Source organism: Phacochoerus africanus, chromosome 2 (genome assembly GCF_016906955.1).
Source record: "Phacochoerus africanus isolate WHEZ1 chromosome 2, ROS_Pafr_v1, whole genome shotgun sequence".
Lineage (NCBI taxonomy): Eukaryota > Metazoa > Chordata > Mammalia > Artiodactyla > Suidae > Phacochoerus > Phacochoerus africanus.
In genome coordinates, this window is record NC_062545.1 from 257034730 (window position 1) to 257060773 (window position 26044).

Consider the following 26044-nt stretch of genomic DNA (forward strand, 5'->3'; position numbering starts at 1 on the left):
AACAATGAACAACTCTGCATCTCTGAGCACATGACAGTGACTGGACGTCACTGACATCAGACAGGCCTGATTCCCAGAGAAGCTACATACATTCTTCCCATCTGTTTCTTCCTCCCGCCTCACAGGATGGTTCTCACACTTCAGTGTGAAAAAGAACATGACAAGCAAGGGCTGCCGAACCAGAACCAGCTCCAGCGGACCGTTCAGGGGGTTCTCAAGGGTAACGTGGCTCCATGTGATTTTTACATCACAAATGCCCCGAGAACTCATTTCCCTAGAAGGTGTGTCCCCACCGGGATGGAAGTTAGAATTTCTGAAGTTTGGCACGGAAAGTCCAGACTGTGTGAACAGAGATGAGACTAGACTGCTGGAGAGAACACAAGCGGCCCAGAGAGACAGAGGAAGGGTCCAAAGACATTTTCCGGGAAAATGGGGGCTCCACACTGAACCAGGCGGCGGAGGGATGGGGCGGCATAGAAATCGGAGCTGTAAAATCTGTGACGGCCTCCCTGGGACAGTCCAGGGTATCTTCTGCCACCTGAGGTACCCAGGTCCTCTCCTGAGCATGATTCTCAGGGCCTTTGCATGTGCTGTCCTTGCTGCCTGGCGTTTTCAGCGCCCAGAGTGGTACATGCAAGCACCAGCTTCCTCTCTTGGTTTCAGCTCATAAGCCACCTCCTCCGAGAGGCCCTCCCTTCCCACCTCATCTGAAGCAGTGCTTCCCTGTCCATCACCTTCTATCCTTCTTTCTTTTTTTTCTTTTTGTCTTTCTAGGGCCGATCCCCCGGCATATAGAGGTTCCCAGGCTAGGGGTCGGAGCTGTAGCCGCCCGCCTACACCAGAGCCACAGTGACACGGGATCCAAGCCACGTCTGCAACCCACACCACAGCTCACGGCAACGCCGGATCCCCAACCCACTGAGCAAGGCCAGGAATCGAACCCGCAACCTCATGGTTCCTAGTTGGATTCATTAACCACTGCGCCACGACGGGCAGGAACTCCCCTTTCATCCTTCTTTCTATTTCCTTCCATCCATCTTCACCACCTTAATTATCTTGTTCACTTATGCTCACTTCTGGATTATTGTCTCATTCATCCTACGACTCCCAAACTCACTGGAAGCTTCCCCAGAGCAGGGCATCATGTCTCTTGTCTGCTTCTCTATCCTCACCTCCCATAACAGTGTCAGGCACACCACAGGTGCTCACTAAGTACGGGCCGACTCACTCAGTGGGTCCTGGTTGCCACAGCGCCCTGAGTCTCGGATCTCACGTCTGCCAATGTACGTAAGGACCCCTACCCCACAGGACAGCTCCGGGGATTCAGTAGGATGCTGCCAGCCCAGAGCCAGCACATGGTGAGCTTTCCCTGATCATAATTACCTCCACAGGGAAGGGCTTGAGAAACAGATAAAGCAAGTTCTCTGCCCAATCCTTGAAAATGACTACTCGATGCCACAGCTTGGGCTGCTTGCTCACGATGGCGGGAGAGCACCATCGTCTGGCGGGGAGGGGGTGACCTCTCAGCCCTGGCTGTGCTGAGGATGCCCAGGCAGGCTCTGATGGTGGAAACTAACTAGCTATCCTGCCGCCTCTCGCCTGGCACAGACGCTACTGCCATCTCTGCCGCTTCCTGCATATTGACATTTGAGCAAAGAACACAAAACACATTAAATAAATGTTATGGTCTTATCGACAGGAAAGGAGAGCTGAGAAAGTCTCCAGAGGGATGGCGCTTGGCTCAGAGCCCTAAGCTGTGTCAGGTCTTAAAACACCAGAGAGCTGTTTGCAGGAATTACGTTCTTGGTCCTAGGAGCAACCACAGGGCGCAATGCAAACAGCACCCAGAGTGAACCTTATAACATCCGGGGAACCATCTCTCAGTTCTCTCTAAGTGTTCTAAAGAAACCGTCACAGTCCTGGGGGAGGGGGAAGCCTCTATGGGGGAAGCTATTAATGTCTCTGGCCCCCCTCTTCTTCCTCAGGTTACAATCCCCCTTGGTGCTTTGGGCTACAACCCCTCCCCCACCAGCCACAGTCTTGGCGTTTCTGTCAATCAAAGGGCACCTCCCTATCAGCCAGTTAGGCGCTCCCTCCCTGGAATATGAATCTTGAGAGGAAGGATGCCGAGAATGGGAAATGTGGGGATCCCTTTCTCCCTGGAGGCTGCATGCCGAGTTCCTCAGCTTCAATTCTGGGGCTGCCCACACCCTTCCAGTAAATGCTGACTGTGGAAGGTGAGCAGGACCAGTTTCTGGCTTCTGTTCCTTACCACCTAAGACCCACTCTGCAAAAGGTTCCCTGGGGAGCCTGGAATCCTGGCCGCTGCGTGTGGCCACGCACCGGGGTCTGGACCACTGAGAGGTCAAATCATCTCTAGGGTAAATCGTCTGAGCTTTCTCTCTTCCACTTTTCAAGGGGCTAGATGGGGACTAGGCTTCAACCATAAGGGGGCAGAATCCCAGAGGATGGTGGATGGAGAGCAGAGCTGCTCCACCTGTCTAGATGCTCTCCTCTACTCTGCTGTGTGAGGGGCAGATAACCTAGCATATTTAAGTCACAGAATTTGGGCCTTTTTTATTGCAGTAGCTTAGTGCGAATCATGGTATATAGTGCATAGGACAAAAAGAAAAGAAAAGAAAACCCTTCGGCAGGGACTTGAGAGAGAGAGGGATGAAGGCCAGAGTCCCAACAGAACCAAGGCCCTTCTTCCAGGCTCTAAGAAGCTTCCCTGATCTGGGTCTGGCAAGGAGAATGGGGTCTCAATGGCCACCTCCCCCACCCCCACTCCCCCTCCCAAGAAGGTACCGGCTACAGCCAGGCAGCTCACCTTTTTCTCATCCCCGCCCTGCAGGAGGTGTAGGGTGCTCCTCTGGTCACCCTCGTGCTGCCGTAGGGCACTGCCGTGGGGCTGGGGCAGGCCCGAGGGTGGGGAGATGCTGCGGCCCTGGGGGTCCACCCAGGTGTAGATGTGGTTGGTGACATAGCCCCCGGGGATGCGCCCCGCTGAGTACACTGACAGCACCAGCTTCTTGGAGCCCTTGAGAGCCTAGAAAGAGAGAGAGAGATACACAGTCAGCAGGAAAGAGGACAGGGAGGGACCCACTCCCGTAGCCACAACTTGTTTCCTCTCAGGAGGCCACACATGGAGGAGGAGACCAGCCCCTCAGTCTCTTCCCTTTCCTAGGTGTGTCCTTGGAAATGAGGACATTTGTCTCACCTCCCATCCTGAAGTGGTCCAGACATAAAAGACAGGACCTCTTAGACAATCTGTGCAGAAAAAGAGTTAACAGAGCAGGCCTACAACTGCATCCTTACGAAGGCCTGCTGGCTGGCCTCCGGGAACCTGGATTCTGAGTGTTTCCAGCATTCCTTAACTGAGCAGGGGGGCTCACCCTGCCTGGACTATTGGTGCAAAGCACGTGGGGGTCTGGAACGGGTACCCACAGGTACAGGCAGCGGTGCCTACGTGACCAGCCCCCAATTAAAGACCCCTGGTGAGTCTCTCATGGGCATTTCACACACATGTTGTCACAACTCAGTACTGGAGGAACCAAGCTCTCCCTGTGTCAAGACCCGGAAGCCTGTGCCTGGCTTCCTGGAGACACTGCCAGGTGCGCACTGTGCTGGGTATCCTGTCGCTGTAACAAATCTCAGCCACAAGTACAACCCTATGCTGAACCCATGAGCCTGGAAAGTGGGGGTGCTCTTGGCAACCCCCATAAAACACTAGACCACAGAGCCAAGACAAAAATACTGATTATAATGGTAGCTTAATGATTAGAAAGGGCCTGTAGGTATGAGACATTCCGCTCTGTACCTGAGGCTTCATCTCCTGAAATCCTCATGGAAGCCATTCTTGTGGGGGAGGGGCTCCATGACTCAGTTCAAGAAAGGGTGGGAAATAACCTGCCCACACAGCTAGTCAAGGGTTCCTTTCATAGAGCAACTAATTTTGAGGGTGGCTACTACCTCCACTTGATGCTTTCCAGTGTGGGGATGGAACAACCCCAGGGAGAGGTGAACCTACCCAAACTCTGTGCCCTGGGAGCGGCCATGATGCTTCCCAAGATGCACCTGAGCTGAAGTGAAGCCCTGTATTTGGTTGCTCAGCACTGGGATTAACAGCCAAACACACCCCCAAACCAGGGACTTCTGAGTCAATGATAGTATCTACACATGGGAACGTTCACGCTCCGTAAAATCGCATTTCATAATCACTCCAAAGCATTTGTAATGCCATGGATGTGTGATATATTCTAATGTTAAGTGGGGTCAAAAGGATATTAATCATGTCTTGCAGTGTGATCTCAGTTATGTTAAGAGAAAAAAAAATCACACAGGAAAAGAAAAGAAGTGAAACTGAGAAGTAATGTGCCCAGATGCCAGCAGTGCTTCTCTCTGAGTGGCAGGATTGTGGGTGATTATTATTTTGTGCTTCCTGTTTCTCAATATTTTGTGAATGTTCCAGAACAAAGGTGGACTGCATTCAGTATCAGAAATACACCTCAAAGGGGAGGGCAGCGCTTAGCTCTCCAGTTCCCCCAAGCTTGCCTGAATCTGCGAAGCACTGGGTTCTCCTGACCCCCTAGCTCTCTTGCCAGACAAAAGGCGTCAAGGTAGGGCTTTCAAACACAGTGGGGAACTGGCTGGGCAGGGCCGCTGGTCACAGGGCTAGACCCTTTGACCTCTGAACCTCTCTCAGAGGAGGCAGGGGGAGCTAGGAGGGCCCCTCAATTCCACAGCTAAATGCCAGTCCTCGGTGGAGGGACAACAAGACGATGGCGGCTCTCCAAAATCCTGCTTTTAAAAACAGTTTCTGAGAAAATGAGCAGAGAAAGATTTACAGTGTTCTTGCAGCATTCCCCGAGACTCCCCGGACAGGAGAGTTGGGAGAATAAAATCTCCGTGAAGTTTGAGGTGCTGAATGGAGGAAGCCGGAAACCAAGTGGGCATCTGCCTGAAGTCAGGGCTCAATCAGAAGCCACTGTGGCCTCTGAGCATCTTCCGGAGCCCCCTTCCCTGCCCAGTGCTCCCTCCTCCTTAAAGGCACTGCTCACGGCTCTGCGGCTACTCCAACCAGCCTGCCTCTTCTCTGCTCCCTCTCCCGGACAGAGGGTGAGTCTGAACCCCACCCTTCATCTGACAAGGGCTGACCCAGCCTACTGTGTGCTGGTCCTGGAGAGAGCAAAGTAGGCATGTCCTCATGGCACCTGCAGCCTGGAGAGAGACAAGGTGTCCCCAGGTGCACAGTAGGTCCTCAGAACAACCTGGTTGTCCTGACTGGGTGAGGAAGCACACACATGGCTTCCAAAGGAAAAGGAACACACACAGGCATCACCCTGCCGCCACCTCCTCATCTGATTCGGAAGGCTGTGCTGGAACTGGGGACAGGCGAAGGCAGACAGAAAGAATGGACGTTGCAGATTTGGGCAAAATGATTTAAGTCGCTTCTGTCACTTGTTAGACGGGGGTCCCAGGGCTTCCTTGCTCAAAACGGCATGTGTGGGATTCGGACAATGCCCACTTCTCAAGGTCGCATGGGTTAAGTGACAGAGCATGCGTGAGGGCCAAGCCCTTGCCCACCGTGGGGGCTCAGCACGTGTCACAGCCCACTCCACTCTCCTCCCGGGAGTGCCCGCCCTGAGAAGAGAAGCCAGGTGTGGAGAAACACCGTCCAAGGAGTTTAAAAAAAAAAAAAGGTGTCTAAGAGAATGAAAACCAGCGCACAGCGCATGATTTGTATGCTGAATCGCTGGCAATAGTGGCATTCTCTTGGTCAGCTCTATAAATAGGCAGGCAGCAACCTTGAGAACGGAGAGGAGGTTAATGCCTTTGATGAGAACACCATGGAGAGCTGGCGCCAGAGAGGCCAGGGAGGTCACAGCCTCCCACGCGCTGCCCGCCCCCAGTGCGGTGCAGCAGGGGACACCGGCAACCGAGATGGGAAGGGATGGAGAGGGTACAGCCCCGACACCGGAGGCTCGCCCTGGGCAAGACCTTGCCCCTCCCACCCTCAGCCTCCCCATCACAAGCCTGTGAGACCAGAAAATCTGATGGCCATCCAGAACCTGATGCTGGCTCTTCTGGGGAGTAAATATGGGCTTTCATTCGGTTCTGGAGAGCAAGAACAGCGTCAGCCACTGTCACCTTCATTTTCCTGGCAAAACTGAAGAAAAATGAGGTTCCTGAGACAGCACTGTCCACATCTAAGCTGGCTCTCAGAATACGGTCTTGGGGCTGTGGCCATTGGAACACAGCGGAAGGGAGGGCTCCATTTGTTGCTCTTTGACTAAAGCGTGTGTGTATGTGTGTGTGTGCACGCGCCTGCATGTGCGAAATGTAGGGAAGGCAAGGAGGAGGAGGAGGAGGAGGGGATGGTCTAGGAATTCAGTTTCTACTTTCTTTCTTCTTCTTTTTTTTTTTTTGCTTTTTTGCACCCGCAGCATATGGAGGTTCCCAGGTTAGGGGTCTAATCGGAGCTACAGCTGCTGGCCAAAGCCATAGCCACAGCAATGAGGGATCCAAGCTGTGTCTGCGACCTACACCACAGCTCATGGCAACACTGGATCCTTAACCCACTGAGTAAGGCCAGGGATCGAACCCAAAACATCATGGATCCCAGTCGGGTTCATTAACCACTGAGCCATGAAGTGAACTTCCCAGTTCCTATTTTCTTATTGCCTTCCTGTCTTCTTCTTCTTTTTCCTCTTCTTCTTCTTCTTTTCTTTTTACCAACAATTGCTTGCTTATTTGCAAAGAGGGTCAGTTCCTAAAGAGAGCTGGCTGATGCTGTCTCGCCCTGATTACCCTTCCACCTGCCTTCTACACTCACCCACAATTGCCACCCTGATCCCCGAGGCTCAGGCCATTCATTTCACAGAACATGTGGCTTCTCTCACGGGCAGGCCTCCATAACAAGTGCCTCACGCAGCAGGGCACACTAGAAAGAGACCCAGGCATGTCCCCATAGTGCCCCGGTCCTGCAGGGTTCCCAGGGGCTATGTCCTCCCTTTGCTGGGCCTCTGTTTTGCCACCTGGCAATGAGCAGGTTGGAACCACTCATGGCTAAGGTTCTGCTCCAAGTTAAACTTAACTGTCTTCGGCTTCATTGTCGTATTTAGAAGGAGTTGCTACCAGGGCCTTGAACCTGGGGCTTTTAGATTCCCATATTGGTTGGGAGGGACCAAAAGGGTTTAAGAAAACGCTAGAAGGGTAGATAGAGCATCTCAGTGTGGCAGGATGGACATCCCAATTTGGCACTATCAGCAGCAGCAGAGGGACCTTCAAGGGGATCTGAGGGCTGGGGTACGCCCTCCAGTGGGACTACAACAGCCTGTGTGTCACTGCTCTTTGTAGTGGGTGGTAAACACATCTAACACCTTCCTTAAAGCAGCCTGCACGCTCTGCCTGTGCCTGTTGGTGACTGTCGCCACACTTCTCCTGCAGCACCCTGCAGAAGCAGCCAGTCTCCTCAATCAACTGCTTACAGGCTGTGCCCCCTCACACGAGTCACCAAACCTCTCTGTTTTTCTGTTTCTCTGCTATAAAACACAGATCTCTTTTCTATTCTCTCTTTAGGTAGACAAACCCTATTAGCACAGTGCCTGATACTTAAGAATTTAATGAGCTAAGATTTAAAAACAAAACAAAACAAAAAACCATGAGATCTAGAGAAAATCCACTGCAAGCAAGAGCTGTCATTGGAGTCCTATGCTCCCTTGCTTGTTATTACATGTTTACTGGTGAAACCCGACCGAGGGGCTTGCCAGCTTTCCACCAGGTCAGATCACAGAGAAATCCCGATCTGACCCAGCAGATGGCTCGGCTACGATACTGCCCATCACCAGCTGACTGCTCAGGCTGTGTGCTCTGATTGTGGAAATGTAAATTATATGTGTATGTCTTCAAACTTAATAACCTGCTCGAATTAATACTCCCAGCGGGCAAGTTTGCCTCACTCAGCTCTTCAGAGCTGACTCTGACGCCCCCCGATCACAGACCAGATGACATAACGCCCTGCTCAGCAGAGGACTGAGAAATAGACTGGGGACGGCCACAGTGTGAGGGGACTGGGGCGGGGGTGTTAACACAGCAGATGCACACATGCTCCCGTGTTCAAAAACACACAGCAGAGTGCAAGCACAAGGTCACAAGACCATCAGACTATTGTCTGGAGGGGCGTGTACAAAAGAAATGTTCCGGAAAAGTCTCAAGGAAGGACACATAATGGTGAGTCATCCAGCTTATTTCAAGGCAAGGTTTTCACTTCTCGATAATAGCTCTCTCCAACTCAGGAAGGGGAGATGGTCTAAGAGTCAGGTCAGTGATGGGGAAGAGAGGAAAAGATGATGCAGGCCTGCTCAACTTGAACCCCCTCCCCGCCCCCACGCACCCACCACCCTGCCTAGCACTCACTGGGCATCAATTCTGGCTCTGCCACTGACTTGCTGTGTGACACAGAGCACATTACCTAACCTCTCTGCGCCTGGTTCTGCATTTAAAATGCAACTGCTGGAGTTCCCGTCGTGGCTCAGTGGTTAACGAATCCAACTAGGAATGATGAGGTTGTGGGTTGGATCCCTGGCCTTGCTCAGTGGGTTAAGGATCCGGCGTTGCCATGAGCTATGCTGTAGGTCAAAGACGCAGCTCGGATCCCGTGTTGCTAGGCTCTGGCGTAGGCCAGCGGCTATAGCTCTGATTAGACCCCCAGCCTGGGAATCTCCATATGCCGTGGGAGCAGCCCTAGAAAAGGCATAAAGACCAAAAATAAATAAATAAATTAAATTAAATAAAATGCAACTGCTGTAAGGATTCTCAAGACAATGCAAACTACCTCATAGTACCTGGCACACAGTAGGTACTAAATGCATGTGAATTCCCTTCCTGCGTCGGCCAGCTCCTCCCAAACAGAAGCCCTAGAAATTCTCTAAGCCTCTCACCTACGTGGACACAAATACATGAACAACTCTAGCCTCTCCCTCCCCACTTTCCTCCTCTTCAGAATTGTCCTCCTTTCCTTTAATCCACACTTCCTCCTATCAGCCCCGTCTTTGACTCTCAGACCCTTTTCCACCACTTCCAGGAAGCCTTCCTAGATAGCGACTGACCCCTCTTTGCCAAGTGTGCCCGGCACACGTCTTAGTTTCCGTTGCCATCTATACTACAGGCTCTGCATCCCTTTTCACCTTCTGTCTCTAAGACCACAAGACAAGCTCCTGGAGGCACATTACATGTTCTGTTTTCTTTGTACCCTCTCCCTGCTTCTTCTTCTTCTTCACTCACCCCTACATTCATTCATTTCATTCATTTGCTCATTCGTTCAAGATATTTTCTGGGCTTTTGAGACACCAGGCAGCCCCCCGGGAATTTTTCAAATGAGGCCACAGAAAGAGCAGTGCACAAGCCCAGGGCTCAGGCAGCCCTAAGTCACCATTCCACGCTTTTCTACACTTACGTGAGCTCACACACCTCGAACACACACGGAATTTGGAGAGAGAATCAATCAGAAGAGGGAGTGGTTAAGAGCTGCAGCCCTGAATCAGGCCTGCAAGGATTCCCATCCCGGCGGTCACCCACCAACCACAACCTTGGGCAAGTTACTTAGCCAGTCTGTGTCCCAGTTTCCTGGGCATAAGATAGGATAATAGCAGTATTATCTCACTGGGCAGTTGTGAGGATTAAATTAGCTAAGATACATAAAGTGTTTAGTGCCTGGAAGTTAGGTAAGAGGTACAAAAGGGCTAGGCATTATCATTATAAAGAACTCAGAGCAGAAGTCTCAACCCACCACCCAGGGTAACCACTGCGACATTCTGGTGTCTGTCCTGCCCGGCTTGCTCTGTGCATTTTACCAACACATGGATGTTCACATACAAAACTATTGTTGTCTGAGGTTTACACAGGTTGACTCACACTTAACATTTTATCGCCATCTTTTTTTTCTTTTTTTTTTTTTTAAGAAATGTATCTTGAGGCTCTTTTCTTACCAGTTCAATGACATTAAGCTCATTCCTTTCTGCACCACATCACATTCCCTACAGAGATGTGCCACCACTGAATTCTCACTTCCCTATCACTGGACATTTGTGTTGCTTATCAGTTTTTGCCCGCGCGAACAATGCTGTGATAATCTACTTCTACATGACTCTTGGAGCACATGTGCATCTAATTCTCTTCACCAGAGAAAAGTGGAATCCAAGAGGCAGTGGGCAGTCTTTTCACATGCAACCTTTCCCTCTATGTGTAGTTCCTAGAACCACCTGCCGGGGCAGCACTGTGCCACATGGGTCTCTAGAAAGCCTAAATTCCACTCCCTTCGAAGGATGCTGTGGATGCAATTGGATAAGGGTTTTCCAATGATCTTTTCCGGAAGCAGAGCTAACGCTGGTGCAGGGATCCATCCTCCTTCATACTTTCTTCCACAGGCTCCAGAAATCTTCCGGTTTAGGCAAATCTTGGCTCTGTCTTCCAATTCCATCTGGGACCAAAGTATAGCAAAGCAGCAAAATAAAAGGTAGTTTAGGGGGAGGGACCTCCCCAAGTATTTTTCAGGAAAAGATATGCTCACTAAAAAACCATTCCCGGGTGAGTTTCGAGATCTCCCTAGCTTTGAGACTTCAGGCAAGTTCCTTAAGTCATCTGGGCCTCAGCTTTTTCACCTGTCAAATGGGACTAACTCGTGCTTGCGGAGTTGTTGTGTGGACAAAAGGAGGACAGCATCTTGCCCTGGACATGGCACATAGCAGATGCCCAGCAAATGGTGGCAAATATTATTGATAACAGCAAAATTACAGTGATGACCATGTGTTCTATTCTTCCCACTGCATATATGAAGGAAGAGCCTCTGGGTGATGAAGTATCTTATACAAGGTCCCAAAGAGGATAAGATTTGGATTTGAATTTGGGCTTGGATTTGAATCTTGGATTCTCCGAACTCATGCCTCTCTCACCAGGACTTCAAGAAGGTTTGGATTACACAAGGCCAAACCCACGTACTGGCCTCACAAGATGGACAAGGAGAGGGTCTGCAAAGGGCACATGGGCTTACAGGCTGTAAATAAGCGAAAGCCCCTGGAATCATGGAGTTCCCATTGTGGCTCAGGGGATTAAGAACCTGACTAGTATCCATGAGGATATGGGTTCGATCCCTGGCCTTGCTCAGTGGATTAAGGATCCAGCATTTCTGCAAGCTGTGGTGTAGGTCGAAGACATGACTCAGATTCTGTGTTGCTGTGACTGTGGCATAGGGCGTCGACCCCTAGCCTGGGCACTTCCTTATGCTGTGGGTGTGTCCCTAAAAAGAAAAAAAGGAAAAAAAATATAAGTGAGAGCCCCTGGACTCTTGAACCCTTAGCTGGTCTCAGGTGCAGCCACATGTACTGAAAAGACCCTCCCCACTCAGCCCTGTTTTGAGAAAGGACAGACATTGATGTGTGGATCTCTGCTCTGTGGCACATCTTAATGTCATGAGAAAGTAAAGCCCTAATTAGCACTCTGTCTTCAGAGCTCCTTCCTCACACCACATTTTATCTGTGTTATTTATTACCTGTTACAGGGACCCCTAACTGCGACAGCTTTCCAGCCTCCTCTCCCAGCCTCCAAAATCGGTCTCTGCAGGGCAGCCTGGACACCCTTTTAAAATACAAGTGGACCCTGTCCCTGCTCTGCCCTGAACTTTTCCAGAGCATCTCAGGCCTGCACAGCTGGCCCTGCTGCCCAGCCAGCCTCATCTCCTGCCTTTCTTATTGTGTCAATTGTTCCAAGCTGTTTGCATGTGCTGCTCCCTCTCCCTAAAAGTACATCCATACTTAATATAAGTGATTATTTTATCCTGCATCTTTCTCAATAGACAGAGAAGGCAGGAAATTTTTTTGGGTGGTCACAGATGTATCCATAAATATGAAAGATAGGAGATTGTGGGTGATTCCACATAAAATAGGAAACAATGGAAAAATGCAAATGAAATTGCTTTCCGCCTGAAACTGACCTCCTTCCTCTTGAAACTGACTGCCAGTGAGGAATTTTACCTCTCCTGAAGTACCAATGAGTTATCTATAGAATCTAAAAGAGCATTAATTTCTCTTGTTGCCTTGGTTGCTAGGAAGCTCACAATTCCATTTAAATGTGAAATACCATTCCTCGCACAAGCCTGCGTGTATGTGTGAGCACAGATACAAACACGCACACACACACTCTACACTTTGCAATATGGTTTCTGATCTCTCTGCCTCTTGCATGATATGCTTTCTAAGTCACTCTGTTAGTTTTGAAGTAAGATGTAATACTAATTACAAATATATTAAAGTCTAAAGAGGATGTGAAATCACACCAATCACACAGGAGGTACTCAATAAAACAACTGCCAAGTTGCTGAATGAATGCTAAAGTACATCTTAAGGATCAGCCATCTCCTATATGGAGCTGTAAGCAGAGATATTTTTCATAGACACCTGGGCAAAACTCTGCTTTCGCATCCTACCTCTCTCCCTCCACCTACCAGAAGTGCTTTGCTGCTGCTGCCTCTGGTCTCAGGATGCGTGTCATTTGCAAACATCCCCGTAAACAAGAATCCAAAAATGAGCAGCAGGCAGTAGTGCGTTAAAAATTCACTGTATCTCCCAGAAGGGTGGCTTCACTGTGGTGTACCTGACATCTGTCTGCCCAACAGGGGGCCGGGATCTGGGCAAAGCCATGCCACGACGTGGCCCATCTGCTCTGGCTCTTCGTGGCCGCCTCAACTCCTTGAGAGGCTGCCTCCCAGGGAAAATCAGCTGGACCACAGATCAGCTGTGTGAGCCCATCCAAGACCCCCTCCCAGAAACACAGCTCAACACAAGGACCAGGAAACACCACGACAACAGATGTACAAAGCAGAAATGAAAGGAGGAAGGTACTTAAGCCACCGAGGAAATGCGAACAGAGATAAAGGCCAGGGGAGACGGCAGAGAAGTGATGACTGGTTAAGGAGGGTGTGAATATCTACATCTTCTTTTCCCTGGTTCAGCTGTAATGATATTCAAATGTGTCTTTAATTGGGGCCTTACTAAGTAGATTTTCAAAAATCCACTGTGCAGTCCCCTCATTCGCTTTTCTTTATGAGTTTGACCTTCTCGGTGTGAAGATGCAGAAGGAAGCCTTTGCTCCAGGGCTGGGAATGCCTGGATTCCAGAGGCTGGAATGGGAGCCTGACATTTCAAAGCTCCTGCTCTCCAGTATCTTTGTTCCTAAACATCTTAGTGAGCTAAGGCTGTGCAAGAAGGAAAAACATGAAGCAACAAAGAGAGGGAAAAAATGTTGTCCTTGGGGATAAAGCCATGAGAAATTTACAAGATAGTGACAGAGTGACCATCCCTTTGCAAAACGACTCGGAAGATGAAGATAGAGCCGATTCCAGAAAGATATTGATTCCTTTTAAATGCAATTCTTCAATTATCCACTAAGCTTGGCTTTTAGTCTCTTATAATTTAAGTAAATTGCTTCACAAATGTTCTTTTAAGTTTTGTCTCTTTATTGTTTTCTTTTTTTCCTTTAAGGAAGCACTGACAAGATTCTAGGAGTCATAAATATAATCACAAGATGCGCCTCAGTGGGTTTGCAATGGAGTGTTTTGTTGTCTAGAATCAATGTCCATAGCGCATCCATCCATCAGGAAAATCAGTTTATACCGCTATCATTTTCTCAGTGCACAACTGGATCCATGGATGGGGAGTGTTCTCCTGGCTGACACTCCACGTCCTGTCCCTTATCACTTTCTGTGCATCATCAGTTAACACGGGGATGGGCTTCCAACCTAATCCACCCTCAGACTCAAGAATCTGAATTCAAGGTAGATGAATCAACCAGCTCCTAACAATCTGCCCATTAGAGATGAGAAAGAAAAAGACCGATAGATTTGCTGACACGGAAATGTAAAATTCTTGTGATTCAGTGAGCACAGGACATCAAAAAGCCATACACCAAAAATAAATGTGATATATATATATATAAAATATATGTTTATAATAGGCATATAGTATATAACATTATATATGTTCTATAAATCATATGTATGTACAACTGTACATATGATATATACAAACAATAAAATGCAAAGAAGCTCAACTTAATTACCTAAATAATGCAAATTATAGAAAGATACATTTTGTCCATCAGAGTGGCAAAACTGGAAAAGAAATACACTATCTGGTGTTGGCAAAGCTGGGGGGAAAATGAGGCATCTTGTCCACTGCCAATGTTGGGAGGAGAGACTGTACAAAAAAACCAAAAAACACAAAAATCTCTTCCCCAAGAGCACTTTGGCAACAGTTACCCAAGCCTTAAAAATCTTCCTATCCCCTGAGCCAATGCCACCTCTAGAAAGACAGTCCAAAAAATTATTAGAGATGTGCTTAGAGATTAATGTGCAAGGATGTTTAAAGCAGCAATATAGAAAACGTTTCTTTTTCTAAAAAAAAAAAAAAATCCAACAAGAGGAAATTGTTAAATAAATCATGTACCCCTTTGGTATGATGTATTATGCAATCATTGAAAATCATCTTGGAGAAACATTTATCAAGGTGGGAAAACAGTCCTGATGCATTGTCTGGTGAAAGAGGCAGGCTCCATGACAATGTTCAGATGGCAGTTGTGCAGAAGGTTCCCGGTACCAATTTACACACACAGGCACACAGGGCATTGGACAGACAGGAATCACTCTGTCCACAGTGATTGCTTCTGGGTGGAGCGAAGTATCAGGATTTGGGGGGGGTTCCTTTCATATTTTGGGGCGCTTCTAAGTTTTCTAAATGGAACTCATATCTCTTAGGTCATGAAAACTCACATACACACACTTTACGTTAAAAGCCCAAGCAGACTCCTCTACCCCTCATGTTTCTTATGCACCAAACAAAACAGCCTTTGATTTGCCTGGTCTGTGATGGGACTCACGGCCGCCAGTCTCATGCACGAGGCCTGGGGGACTCTGTCCACATCCTGCCCACGTGGCAGAGAGCGAGGCAGATTCAAGCGTCCACCATTCAGCAAGATGACTTCTTAAGTTACGGGTTTATCCTCACAGGGGCTAAGCTGAGGTCACAGTTATCTATTTAGGGAATTTCCACAGACAATGAACAAAATAAAATCCTGACAAGGGTCAGGGCATGGGGAGAGCGATAAGGGAAAGGGACAAGGAAAAGAGGCACAGAGTGCCTGGTGTTACCTCTGCACCTAACGTCTAGTCAGTGAGATGCATGGAGCTTGCCCGGGAGCAGCAGGGTGGCCGTGGCCTGGCTTGTCTGGTTTCTCGTGGCTTTTCTTGCCAGATGGAAAAAATGGGGGAAGAAACATACATGCTCTAAAGTCTGGCTCTGGCCAGCACTGTGGCTGGTTCACCCTGCTTCTTGGTGAGAAGCTGTGGAGAGCAGTGGCCATGAGCAATGCTTTGGGGGCAGAAAGACCTGGGTTCAAATCCTGGTCCTGCCACCTCTCATTTGTGTGCAGGTCCCTTCCTCTTTCCAATGCTCAGCTTCCTCTCTCAGGGGCTGTGGAGAAGAGTCGGTGTGTGAAGCCCCCACAGAGCTCCTGGAGGCACACAGAAGACCCTCCCTGTGGTCTGCTCAGTATGAAAATCTTGTAAGCATCTCGGGTGTTACGTACATTATACCAAGGAGGACATCATCTGATAGGAAAACAGACCGCAACATGGCAGTGTGAGCAGGGTAGGTAATCATTCAGCCTTCAAATGAATAGACGTACCCAGTGCTTCAATACATTGCCTGCCTGGCCATCAATATCCCTATTTGAGAGGCAAGGATATTGAATGGAGAAGTTGAGTGACGTGCCTGCCGTTTGACTATTAGTTCCATCACAATTTTATTGAAGAGGAATCTGAGAATCAGGGAGGTAAAGAAGCCTGTTCAAGGCCCTATGGGTACAAAGTGATGGAGCGGGGCTTCCAACCCAGAGCGTCTGGCTCCAGAGCCCAGGTTCAAGCATAACAGTACATTGCCTCTTTCTGGTGTTGGGGTGACCGACACATTCCCTCAGGTCCACCAAACCTGGGTTTTAGTCGTGGCTTTGCCACTTCCCATCTTTGTGGCAACAGGCAGGTGCCAAAGCCTTTGCAGTGTTGTAAGATGGAAGTGATAAAAGTGGTACCTACCTGATAGGGCTATTGCAAAGTTTAAGTGAATTTATATATACAAAGGTTATTACTGTCCACAGAGCAACACAAGAAAACACTGGGAAATATAAAACCTGTGCCACAACAAAGTGATGGAGGCCACAACCCGAGGAGGCAGAAGGAAGAAGAGAAGGTTTCCCACAGATGTGGGCAGCAGCTCTGCTGGGAGGAGGCACGGGGGCCATGGGTGTCAGTGGGTAGAGAGAAACAAAGCCTCGTTTCAGAGGAGGGCGAGTGGCTGGTCTGGCCAAGTGTGAACTGCACTTGGGAACAGCCGGAGGGAAGGATTGTCTGTGGGTAAAAGGGGATCAGATCATGGACTGCGTGAATGTCAGGTTAAGGAGCTCAGCCTCTGCCCGGTGGATTCCCAGCTCCAGTGCCAGGCACTAGATGGGGCACTGCTTGATCAGACCTAAGTTTAGAAAGTTCATCCCGTCTCTAAGATTCAGGATGGACTGGTGGGCTGATGAGCGAGATGGGAGACAGACAGATAGCAGGGAGGTCTCTGCAGTTCAGCAGTGGTGGTGTGGGGCAGGAGTGGTCTGAGACCGGCCGGGAGACATCAGGCCTGGAGAGTCTAACCTCATTGGGACTGAGGCAGTCCCCCAAGGCGTACGTGGTTACTGACTTGGGAAATGTCCACGATTTACGGGTGCACGGAGAGGTGCCGCCGGAGGGTCAGAGATGAGCCAGGACTTCCAGGGCAGGTAAAGGTTGTTCTTAACCCTGGAGAAGAGCTGAAAACATAAACTACATGAAGAACAGACTTGTGTTTGCCAAGGGGGAGGAGGGAGGGAGTGGGATGACTGGGAGTTTGGGGTTGGTGGATGATGCAAACTATTACACTGAGAATGGATAAGCAATGAGGTCCTACTGTATAGCACAGGGAGCTATGTCCAGTCTCTTGAGATGGACCATGATGGAAGATAATATGAAAGGCAGAATGTATATATATATATATGTAGGCCTGGGTCACTTTGCTGTACAGCAGAACTTGGCACAACATTGTAAATCAACTATAACAATTTTTTTAAAAAAAGATACATTAAACGGAGGCACAGATCCTGCTCAGGGACAACATGGCTGGAAGATGGGGGAAGAGAGGAAGAATCTGGGGAAGATCTGAACATCCTGACCTGCCCCATAGACTTAAAAATCTCAAGATTTGGAAGAACTCTTGGAAGAGGGAAAGGGTTCAGAAGAGTTGGGGAAAATCTGGGAGAGGTTTGGGGAACCCAAGAAGAAAGAAGAGGAGGCAGAAGAGAGAGGAAGAAGAGAATAAAGGTCATGCTGGGTCCAGACCCAGCAAAGGACACAACACTCTCCATCCGGGGCCAGGAGGATAGAAACTACAGAAGGAAACCCCCTCCTCAGGGACTTCTGAGTGGCGCTTCCCCGCCTACATGGGAGGTTAATTTCCAATAGCTGGACAACGTTTCTGTTCCTTTCTTAATCAGCAACCTCTTAATGAAGCCTAGCACACCATTTCAGAAGTGGCTCACACAAATCACAAGGTTTTTTAAAAAGTTTGGATACTCGGGTTGTCGAATCACCACTTTCACCTGCATTAATTGCTTAAATGGGTTCTGGAAACAGCTACCTTCTCTGCCGCCTCATCAGGGCCCCTGGGGAGCCCATCAGCAAGGTTGGGGATGCAGCTGCCAGGAGGACAAGGCTCTCACACACCAGCCTCTGGGCCACGCACCTATCTTGCATCCCCACATTTTTAAGGGAGGACGTGTAATTCCATCCAACCCTTGGGCTTGATTACTGCCGTAAAATGAAAACGCAGATGCCAACATCCAGATAGGAGCAATTACATTTTTAAAGAAACTCTGTCTACGTGGGAATATTGACTACATTTCGTAAATGACTCTGCAATTCAAACAGCTATCTTGGATCACAAGGGCCTCAAGTCCCAGTTTTTCCTTCCAAATACATTTTTCCTCTTTTTTTTAAAGCTAAAGAGGCACAACGGAAAACTTTCAGAGCCAAGCAAATACAGTCAGTAACATTGCTCATTTCGATGCTTGCTATGGGACCTCTACGTCCTTATTTCACAAACTTGTGATGTGCAGCAGTGTCAGTGACCTGTCTGGGAGGACAGTGAGCCAAGCTCACCAGTGGGGGAGTCTGAGTCACAGAGGGGCAAAGGGAGCTGCTCACGGGCACAGTCAAGTGCACCGTCAGATGAATCCAGGTCCATCTCCCCAGAGTTACCTCTTGGGTACAGCCCTCTCTTCCCTTGCCTTTGCAATGTATCAGCTGACCTTGGACATCAAATTGTGCCCCCAAACAGCTAAGGATGGGGACAGGGTGGATCTGCCTCTCTGATCAAGTCTTTACGTGGCTAAATGGTCGGGGGGGGGGGGGCGGTGAGGGGTGGAGTCCAAAAGAGAGACCTGTTTCCCAAACCTCAGGGTGGTTAAGATTTGCGGGGGGCGGGCTTGTTAGTTCTCAGGCAAAAGCTACACACATGAATCACCACTTCGAAGGCCCCAATACCTACGGGTGTGGAAACACCCTCTTGATGTCACTTGACCCTGTTCTTGCCCATAGCCTCCAGCTGTAGAGTCCCATAAAGAGGACATCTCGGGACTTATTTATGGAAGGCTGATATATTTGCTCTGCCTTCAATGTTGAACGGGTGCTGCTATTATGAAAACGCAGGTAGAGAGGAAAAATAACTGAAGCCAGCTGCCAGATGAAGCAAAACCACAGCCAATTTAGCAGAAGGAACACAAATTCTCAAAAGGGAGAAGGAGGCAAAGGGACTGGGGCTGGAAAAGAAGGGGAAAAAAATGTATGTCTTCTCAGATAAACAGCTTTGAAACACACATGTGATTGCCAGGGACTTGCCCTTCCCCTGAAATGTTGAGCTTTCTTGAAACCTGAACGATCTTTCTTTCTTTTTCTTTCTTTCTTCCTTTTTCTTTCTTTCTTTTTTTAACAAGAAGCCAGAAGATATAGAAGATAGATCTCACCCGAAATTGGTTCATCGATTGCTTCAGAATACATAAATGATTCTATTTTGGAATTGCAGACACAGGCTGCGGAAATAACCCACTTCTGGAAATATGGTTTTAAAGTTAAGAGCAAAGTGACACGTGAAATAATCGAAGGGGTCTCCTGAGGCTGATCTGGGCTGCACAGGATGGAAGAAGCTGTTGCCCACCAAGTCACAGATGACACTTTCACTAAAATAGTTTTAGAGGGTTTCCTACTGACCAACGTTGTCACAGCTATTTAGTCATTTGATCCTTACAATCATCATGCAAAGGAGTCCGCTATGTTCCAAAGCTGAGGTTCAGAGTTGTCGCATCATCTGCCTACAGCCACACAGCCAGCTTTCCTGATAGAACATACCCTCAAGCTTATGGCTCTCCTTGATTTTTCTATCCAGAACCCACCACGCTGCAACCTACAGGCTTTCTTTAGCTGTCACACTCGGGAATCCCTCATCCTCACAACCGCTGCACTGGGAGTCAGATCACTCCATTCATCCAGTAGATACTTATTTATTCAAATACCTACTGTGTGCCAGGCACTGTGGAGCTGCTGGGGTACACAGCGGGCAAAGCAGATCAAGCCTTGGTTTTCATGGAGCTTACATGCAGTGGGGAAGGCAGGTGATAAACAGGACCATGTCCTTCCAGTAATGACAAGTGTGCTGAAGGAAATGAAAGCAGGGTAATGGCTTGGAGGAGTGGGGTAGGGGTGGGCGGTGCCATTTTGGAGAGGGTGGCAGGGATGCGGAGGTGAGCCGATGTCTCTGAACTTGAAACGCTTGGTGACCTGTGGCCATGCACAATGCAAGCCTCCTTATGGCTCCCTGAGGGCACAGGTTGTGCATCGTTCAGTTCTGATTTCCAAGTACCAGCTACCAGCCTGGGTGTGGTAAGTGCTACTCAGAGCACATGTGGACAAACGTCTCTGCCTGATGACGGGCTGAACCAAAACATGTCACTTTCTCTTGACATGTAAGCATCAGACGCCCCACTTAGTAAGATGAAGTCTTTAGATGGATTTGAAAAGGCCCCCTGAATGTCAGGCACAAAATGTGCCATCTGCCTGCTTTCCAGCAGGGGGCTGACACTGTCTTCCAGGAGGATGGCTTTATAAGCCGAGGGCTGGATTCCAGGCAGGAAGGTAAGGCAGAAGGGCCACTTAACTCCTAATTCCAATGGTGACCCTGGGTTAGTCCATTTCACCTCCTTGAGCTCCACCCTCATAATGTCCCTGCCTCTCCTGGGAGGGAGCAAGCACCTGGCAGATAGCAGCCTCCTCTCTTCCCAACAATGTCCCAGTAGAGCAAGGTTAAAGCACAAATGCATCAGTCCCAAGGTGTTGCCTCCTGCAGCTGATGCCAGGAGCACATAGGAAGCCAGTGGAGAGTCTGATTCCTGCTCTTTGCACCCTTTCCACCTGCCCTGCTGTAAAAGTAAAATGGAAATGTCTGCAGCACAGGAATCTTTCAAAGGCAGCCCCACCCTGGGGTACAATTAGAAGTCTATGTGAGCACACCGTTAACATCAGATTCTTGCTTGGGGGTTTTGAAAGAAAAAGAATTGGTTTTGAATGATCTGTATTGCAGCCTGCATCCACCTCCAGCCATTGCATACCATTCCTTCTAATCAGATTCTTTGGTCCTTGCTGGGCACTAGACTGGGGTCCCAAAGCAGAGGTGACCAAGACATGCCCCTCCAGATCATCAAAGAACCCTTCGGGAAAGCCAGTGGGAGCCTAATCCCCCGCGGACGCCTGTTTCAGTGCAAAGCCCTTTGAAGGACGGAGGGGGGATTATGACTTGGAGAAAATGCACATGTGCAGCGAGCATGAGCAGACAGGCATGCGAGGGGCTGTGTGCTCTTGACAGGTGCATACAGGCTGTGTGCCTTGTGGCTGGAGGCAGGCAGAGGTGGGAAGCAACAACACACACACAATACAATTGGTCGGGGGTTAAAGGACCACAATTATCTTTGCAGCTCCCTCCAAATGATGAATCTATGGCAGGTAATAAACAACGCCAGGTTTGTCGAGGGCAGAAAAACAAGAAGCTGGTGCTGGACTGATTCTCCCTCTCTTTCCTGTCCAGCTGAAAGTGAGGAGGCAGGAATCTTGCACTATTTAAGTATCAATTCTGAAAGAAAAAGATAAAGGCATTCTCTTCCACCCTACAAAATGCTCCTTTGATTTGAACAGTAAACAACCAGTTGAAAGGCACCATCATTTTCTGAAACCTCCAGGATCTGCTTGAGCCAAATAAATATACAAGATGCAATTAAAGCAATGGACCCGCTCAAGGTACTTCATCACACTCCAGATCCAGCAACCGAACGTCTAGTCGATAAAGGTTTTATCAATGGCGAGCTTTTGACATGTCACTGTAGGCAGGGCCCACCGGACCCAAGAGTGAATGCAGGGCCAGAGGAACATCTGTGTGTCCCCACGAACACATCCCCCGTGGTTTCCAAAGTGGAACGCAGGAATGAGATGGGGAAAAGGAGCTGCGTTGCAGACACAAAGTCGGAAGCAGTGGTAATTTGTAATGGCTTCAGCTGACCATGTCCAATGGGAAAATGACAAATGTGTCGTTTAGAAAGTGCTGGACCAAACACAATAACTTATATTAATACAGACGGATTCTTCCTGGGTTATTATGCAAAGGAAAGGAGGGCGTGATGATTCTGATTAAATAAAAGGGCCAGCCACAGGTTTAAACTTCTGGAACATTTCAAATTCTAATGCGCCCTCTGGATGGACGCGGGGGATTCGGAGACTGCAATGAAGTTGTTTAATTTTCATCAAGATGAAACATATACATCCATACACACATCCCAGCAGCACGTGGATGCCCCACGTTCTGCTACCCACAGAACTGGGCCCTCAGAAAGCAAGAGGGTGAGTGAATTTGACTCCGAATGCTCCCAGGGCGGTGCTGTGTGTGCCACAGTCCTGCTGTCATTTTCTCATTTACTCTGGAATGGCACAAGGGTTCGTGTTCTTGGGTTGCGGGACAGTGTGTAACCCAACAATTTCTTGATTTAGTAGAAGGCTAGACAAGAGTGCCAAAATGCTGGTCTCCCAATCCTTAGCCAACTTTCTTCACTCTGCCTTAAACCAAAGCAATTCCCCCAAAACAGGAAAACATCGAATTAGACATTTTAAATGCCTTCTGTGGAGTACATACCGAGCAAACCACAGACTGTCTGAGCTGGAACGGACCTTGAGCAGCCCCTGGCTCATCCACGCTAGGACTCCAAGAGGGCCAGTGACTGGCCCAAGGTCACACAGCAAACGTGTGGCAGAGCCCAACGCAGCATCCCTGGTCTGTGGACTCCTTGGCCAATTTGTCGAGAATTTTTGGTGGAAAAAAGATCTTTGAAAGGTTTTCTTTTTATTATTATTAGCTTGGCTCCTGTTCATTCAAGATCGACTTTTCAAAAATCAAAGGTTTTAAGATGATTGCAAAAAATAGTAGGTGGCTTGCCTAATCTGGACCTGTCACTGCTGATTTAGGAAATAGGCTTCAAGAGAGGAATGGGAGCCCCACCAGACAGAGGATTAAATCCTCACTGAACTTGCCCTGACAATGGATACTTGATTTGTTAGAGAGAGAAATGGAAGGACCTTTGTGTATCAATCTCTTCTGTTCACTGCAAAGAGGTGACCTTCTTTGATTCACGAACCTTTTGATTCCTAAAATTTAATTTTCTTTTTTACACACACACACACACGCATACGCACACGCACACACACACAGGTTCTCTCTCCTTTGAGAAGCTCGGAGGATCTTTTCCCCTTTTCTACCTGTAGAAGCAAAAGATTTTGAGAATGAAAACCTCATCACCTCAAGAGCTAAAACTGGAAAAAACTTACGTGTCTAATGACAGAGGAATGGAGAAAGTAAAAGTGGCATATATATTTACATACAATGGAATATTATTCTGCCATTTTCAAAGAGGAAACCTTGCCATTGGGGACAACACAGATGAAGCTTGGAGGACATTACACTAAGTAGAATCAGCCAGACACCGAAGGAGACATACAGTATGGTCTCACTTATAAGTGGAATCTAAGAGTCAAATTCACCAAAGCAGAGAGTAGAATGCTGACTGCCAGGGCCCAAGGGGGTCGGGGGGAAAAGGGGGAGATACTGGTACAGAATTCCAGTTCTAAGAGGAGTAGGTTCTGGGGATCCTGGTAGCAAAGTGACTGTAGTTGATAATTGTGTATTATATGCTTGAAATTTGCTAAGAGGGTATCATCTTAAGTGTTCTTATGCCAAAATAAAATAGCTATGGGAGGGGATGGATATGTTAATTAACTGAATAAGGGAATTAGTTTGCAGGGTATAGGTATATCAAATCATCACATTGCATACCTTAAATGCATACAACTTGTGTCTGCCAGTTATACTTCAGTAAAGGTGGGCGAGGAAGCAAAAAATAAATAAAACTGAAGAAGAAAAAAGCAAACACATCTTCTACTAAATGCAACGTGGCATCCTGGAACAGAGACGGACAGAAGTGGGAAAACTGGCGCCATATGAATAAAATCTGAAGTTAAAATCCCTGCCCTGTGGCTTATAAAGAGGGGCCAGAAGTGGGGACATCTTGGTTAAGGGTAGTTCGTACCTAGTAGAGAAGCCGGGGCCTCTCTGAGCTTTTAGTTAGAGGATCCTTAATTCTGTGGAAACGTGTCAAGAGTGGCAGGCATTCTAAACTGTCCCTGAAACGGCCTGCCCATCCAGCAAGACCAGGCCCTACCGAGGTCCTGCCTCCTCCGTTTTAAATTCCACCCACGGAAAGTCCGCCCCCCTTTTCCCCCTGGAGTTAAAATGACACAAAGCAGCACTTGTTTGCCCACAGCTTCCAAGGGTCCGAAGGGGCGTGTTCCAGGCAGGTTACATGTCTCCCATTGGCCAGAAGGAAGAGGGGCCCCCAGAGAGGCAGGTGCTCCCTCGGCCTCTGCAGGAAAAGTGACAGGGACAAGGAGCCGCTCAGTTCACACCGGCTCCTACCTGTCCAAAGGGCAGTTCTGCTGCTATCAACCCCTCCCTCTGGCAAGGACAGTTCTAGAGCTTCAAAAGCTATGCCAAGAGAGTTTAGGTTTGACTCTGGAAGCAACAAGAGTAAACAAACGAGCTAAGGCCCAGTACTGCTCTGAGTCAAGGGTAGTGGCACCTCCGTGCAGTTCAGTGAGGTTCAGGCTGAAGACGCAGAGCGCCAGGGACAAATCAGGGAGGGCCAGGTAACTCCAGCCTCAGAGGCATGGCTGAGTCGGGGCTGGGAACTGAAAGGAAGCTCAGGGTTTTTCATGTCCAGGTTACCAGAGGCCCTTCCCAAGCCTACCACCTTGTGATGTTTAAGTTTCCCAAGTTCTTTTCAATGGCCACCAAAATTGAATCCACATTTATAAATGACCATTTGGGTCAAGATTCTTTCAAGTATAAATTTATCATCTGAGAACTCCAGATCTCTTTGGGTCAAAGGCTAATGGACTGTTTCTTTATAAATCCATGGAATGTCAGATAACAGGAGGGGGGGAGGAGACAGGGAGGAGGATGGGTGCCTAGAAGCCCACAGGAACTTTGTCCACTGCACCCTTATTTTTTTTAACTTTTTAAAATTTTTTGTCTTTTTCTAGGGCCGTACCAGCGACATATGGAGGTTCCCAGGCTAGGGGCTGAATCGGAGCTGTAGCCGCCAGCCTGCACCACAGCAATGTCAGATCTGAGCTGAGCCTGCGACCTACACCACAGCTCATAGCAATGCCGGATCCTTAACCCACTGAGCGAGGCCAGGGATCGAACCTGCAACCTCATAGTTCCTAGTCGGATTTGTTAACCACTGAGCCACGACAGGAACTCCCACTGCACTCTTAAACAATATAAAACCACCAGCCTTTTTCTAGAAGCAGTGAAGTTTCCAAAGCTCTCATGGAGCCTCCCCAAGGGGCAGACAGGTTGGGAAGCAAATGAAGGAAGTCAAGGTCAGAGGATGGTTATGCCCCAGGTGAACAGTCAGGAAGTGGGCTAAGATGCACCCGGCCACAGGTCATTAAAAGACACAGGAAGTAGTCCAGGGACCTCGGCTACCTAAGCATTTCCCAGCAGCCTGCAGGCCTGTGGCTGGAGTTCAGAACACCTGCATGGAGAGGATCCAAGGCAGGGGCAAGTGGTGGGGTGGTGAGAAGCCCGGTCAGAGGCCACCCTAACCCCTGGGAGGCATGTCCCCTGCAGAAGCAGCCGGTGTCACTGCTCCTTTTCCCCAAAACTCTTCACTTCTTGCACACAACGGTGGTGTGTGTGTGTGCACATGCCTGCAAGGGATCCCTGAATCCACGCATAAACCAAGCACTATCCACCTCATACTCCAATTGATTTTCAATAGCCACAGGCATGAGACTAGCAAACAGGTACACTCCTTTAAACAGTATGATTAAATCCCTCAGAGTTAGTTGTCATGAGATTATTTTTCTCAATTAACAGACACAAAAATTACTACTACTCTCAAGGGGGTGGGGGGTTTACTTTCGATATTCAGGCAGGGCCCTCCTTTCCAACAAGGCTAGAGACACTTACAGTCCAAGTGGAGAACCAGTGGTCCCAGGATACAGAGCCTGGTCCATAAATAGCAGGGTCAGGCCAGAGCTCTGTGGGTCACCAGAACAGCCTCCTTGGACCACGTTGGAGCTAAGAAAATTTTCTTGCAGGGGCAAAAGCCTAGAAAATAATGAGAATAACAACAGCAGAAGGGCAGGTCACCCACTGATTGCTAGCCATATGCCAAGCAGAAACCTTATTTCTTTCAATGCTCATAAGAATCCACAGCCCTTTTCACACTTTGTAATCAGACATTTGCAGGAGTATTTGATAAT

The 26044-nt window shown here is 48.6% G+C and overlaps 1 protein-coding gene across 4 annotated transcripts in view; it reads right to left on the minus strand.

The window, feature by feature from the left end:
• Window positions 1-26044, minus strand: part of WHRN (whirlin) — an 84278-nt gene that overhangs the window by 56513 nt on the left and 1721 nt on the right. For all 4 annotated transcript variants that reach the window (XM_047768245.1, XM_047768244.1, XM_047768243.1 and 1 more), the window contains exon 2: window positions 2831-3049. In XM_047768245.1, coding sequence (XP_047624201.1) covers window positions 2831-3049 — 219 coding nt within the window. The remainder of the gene's footprint in view (window positions 1-2830; window positions 3050-26044) is intronic.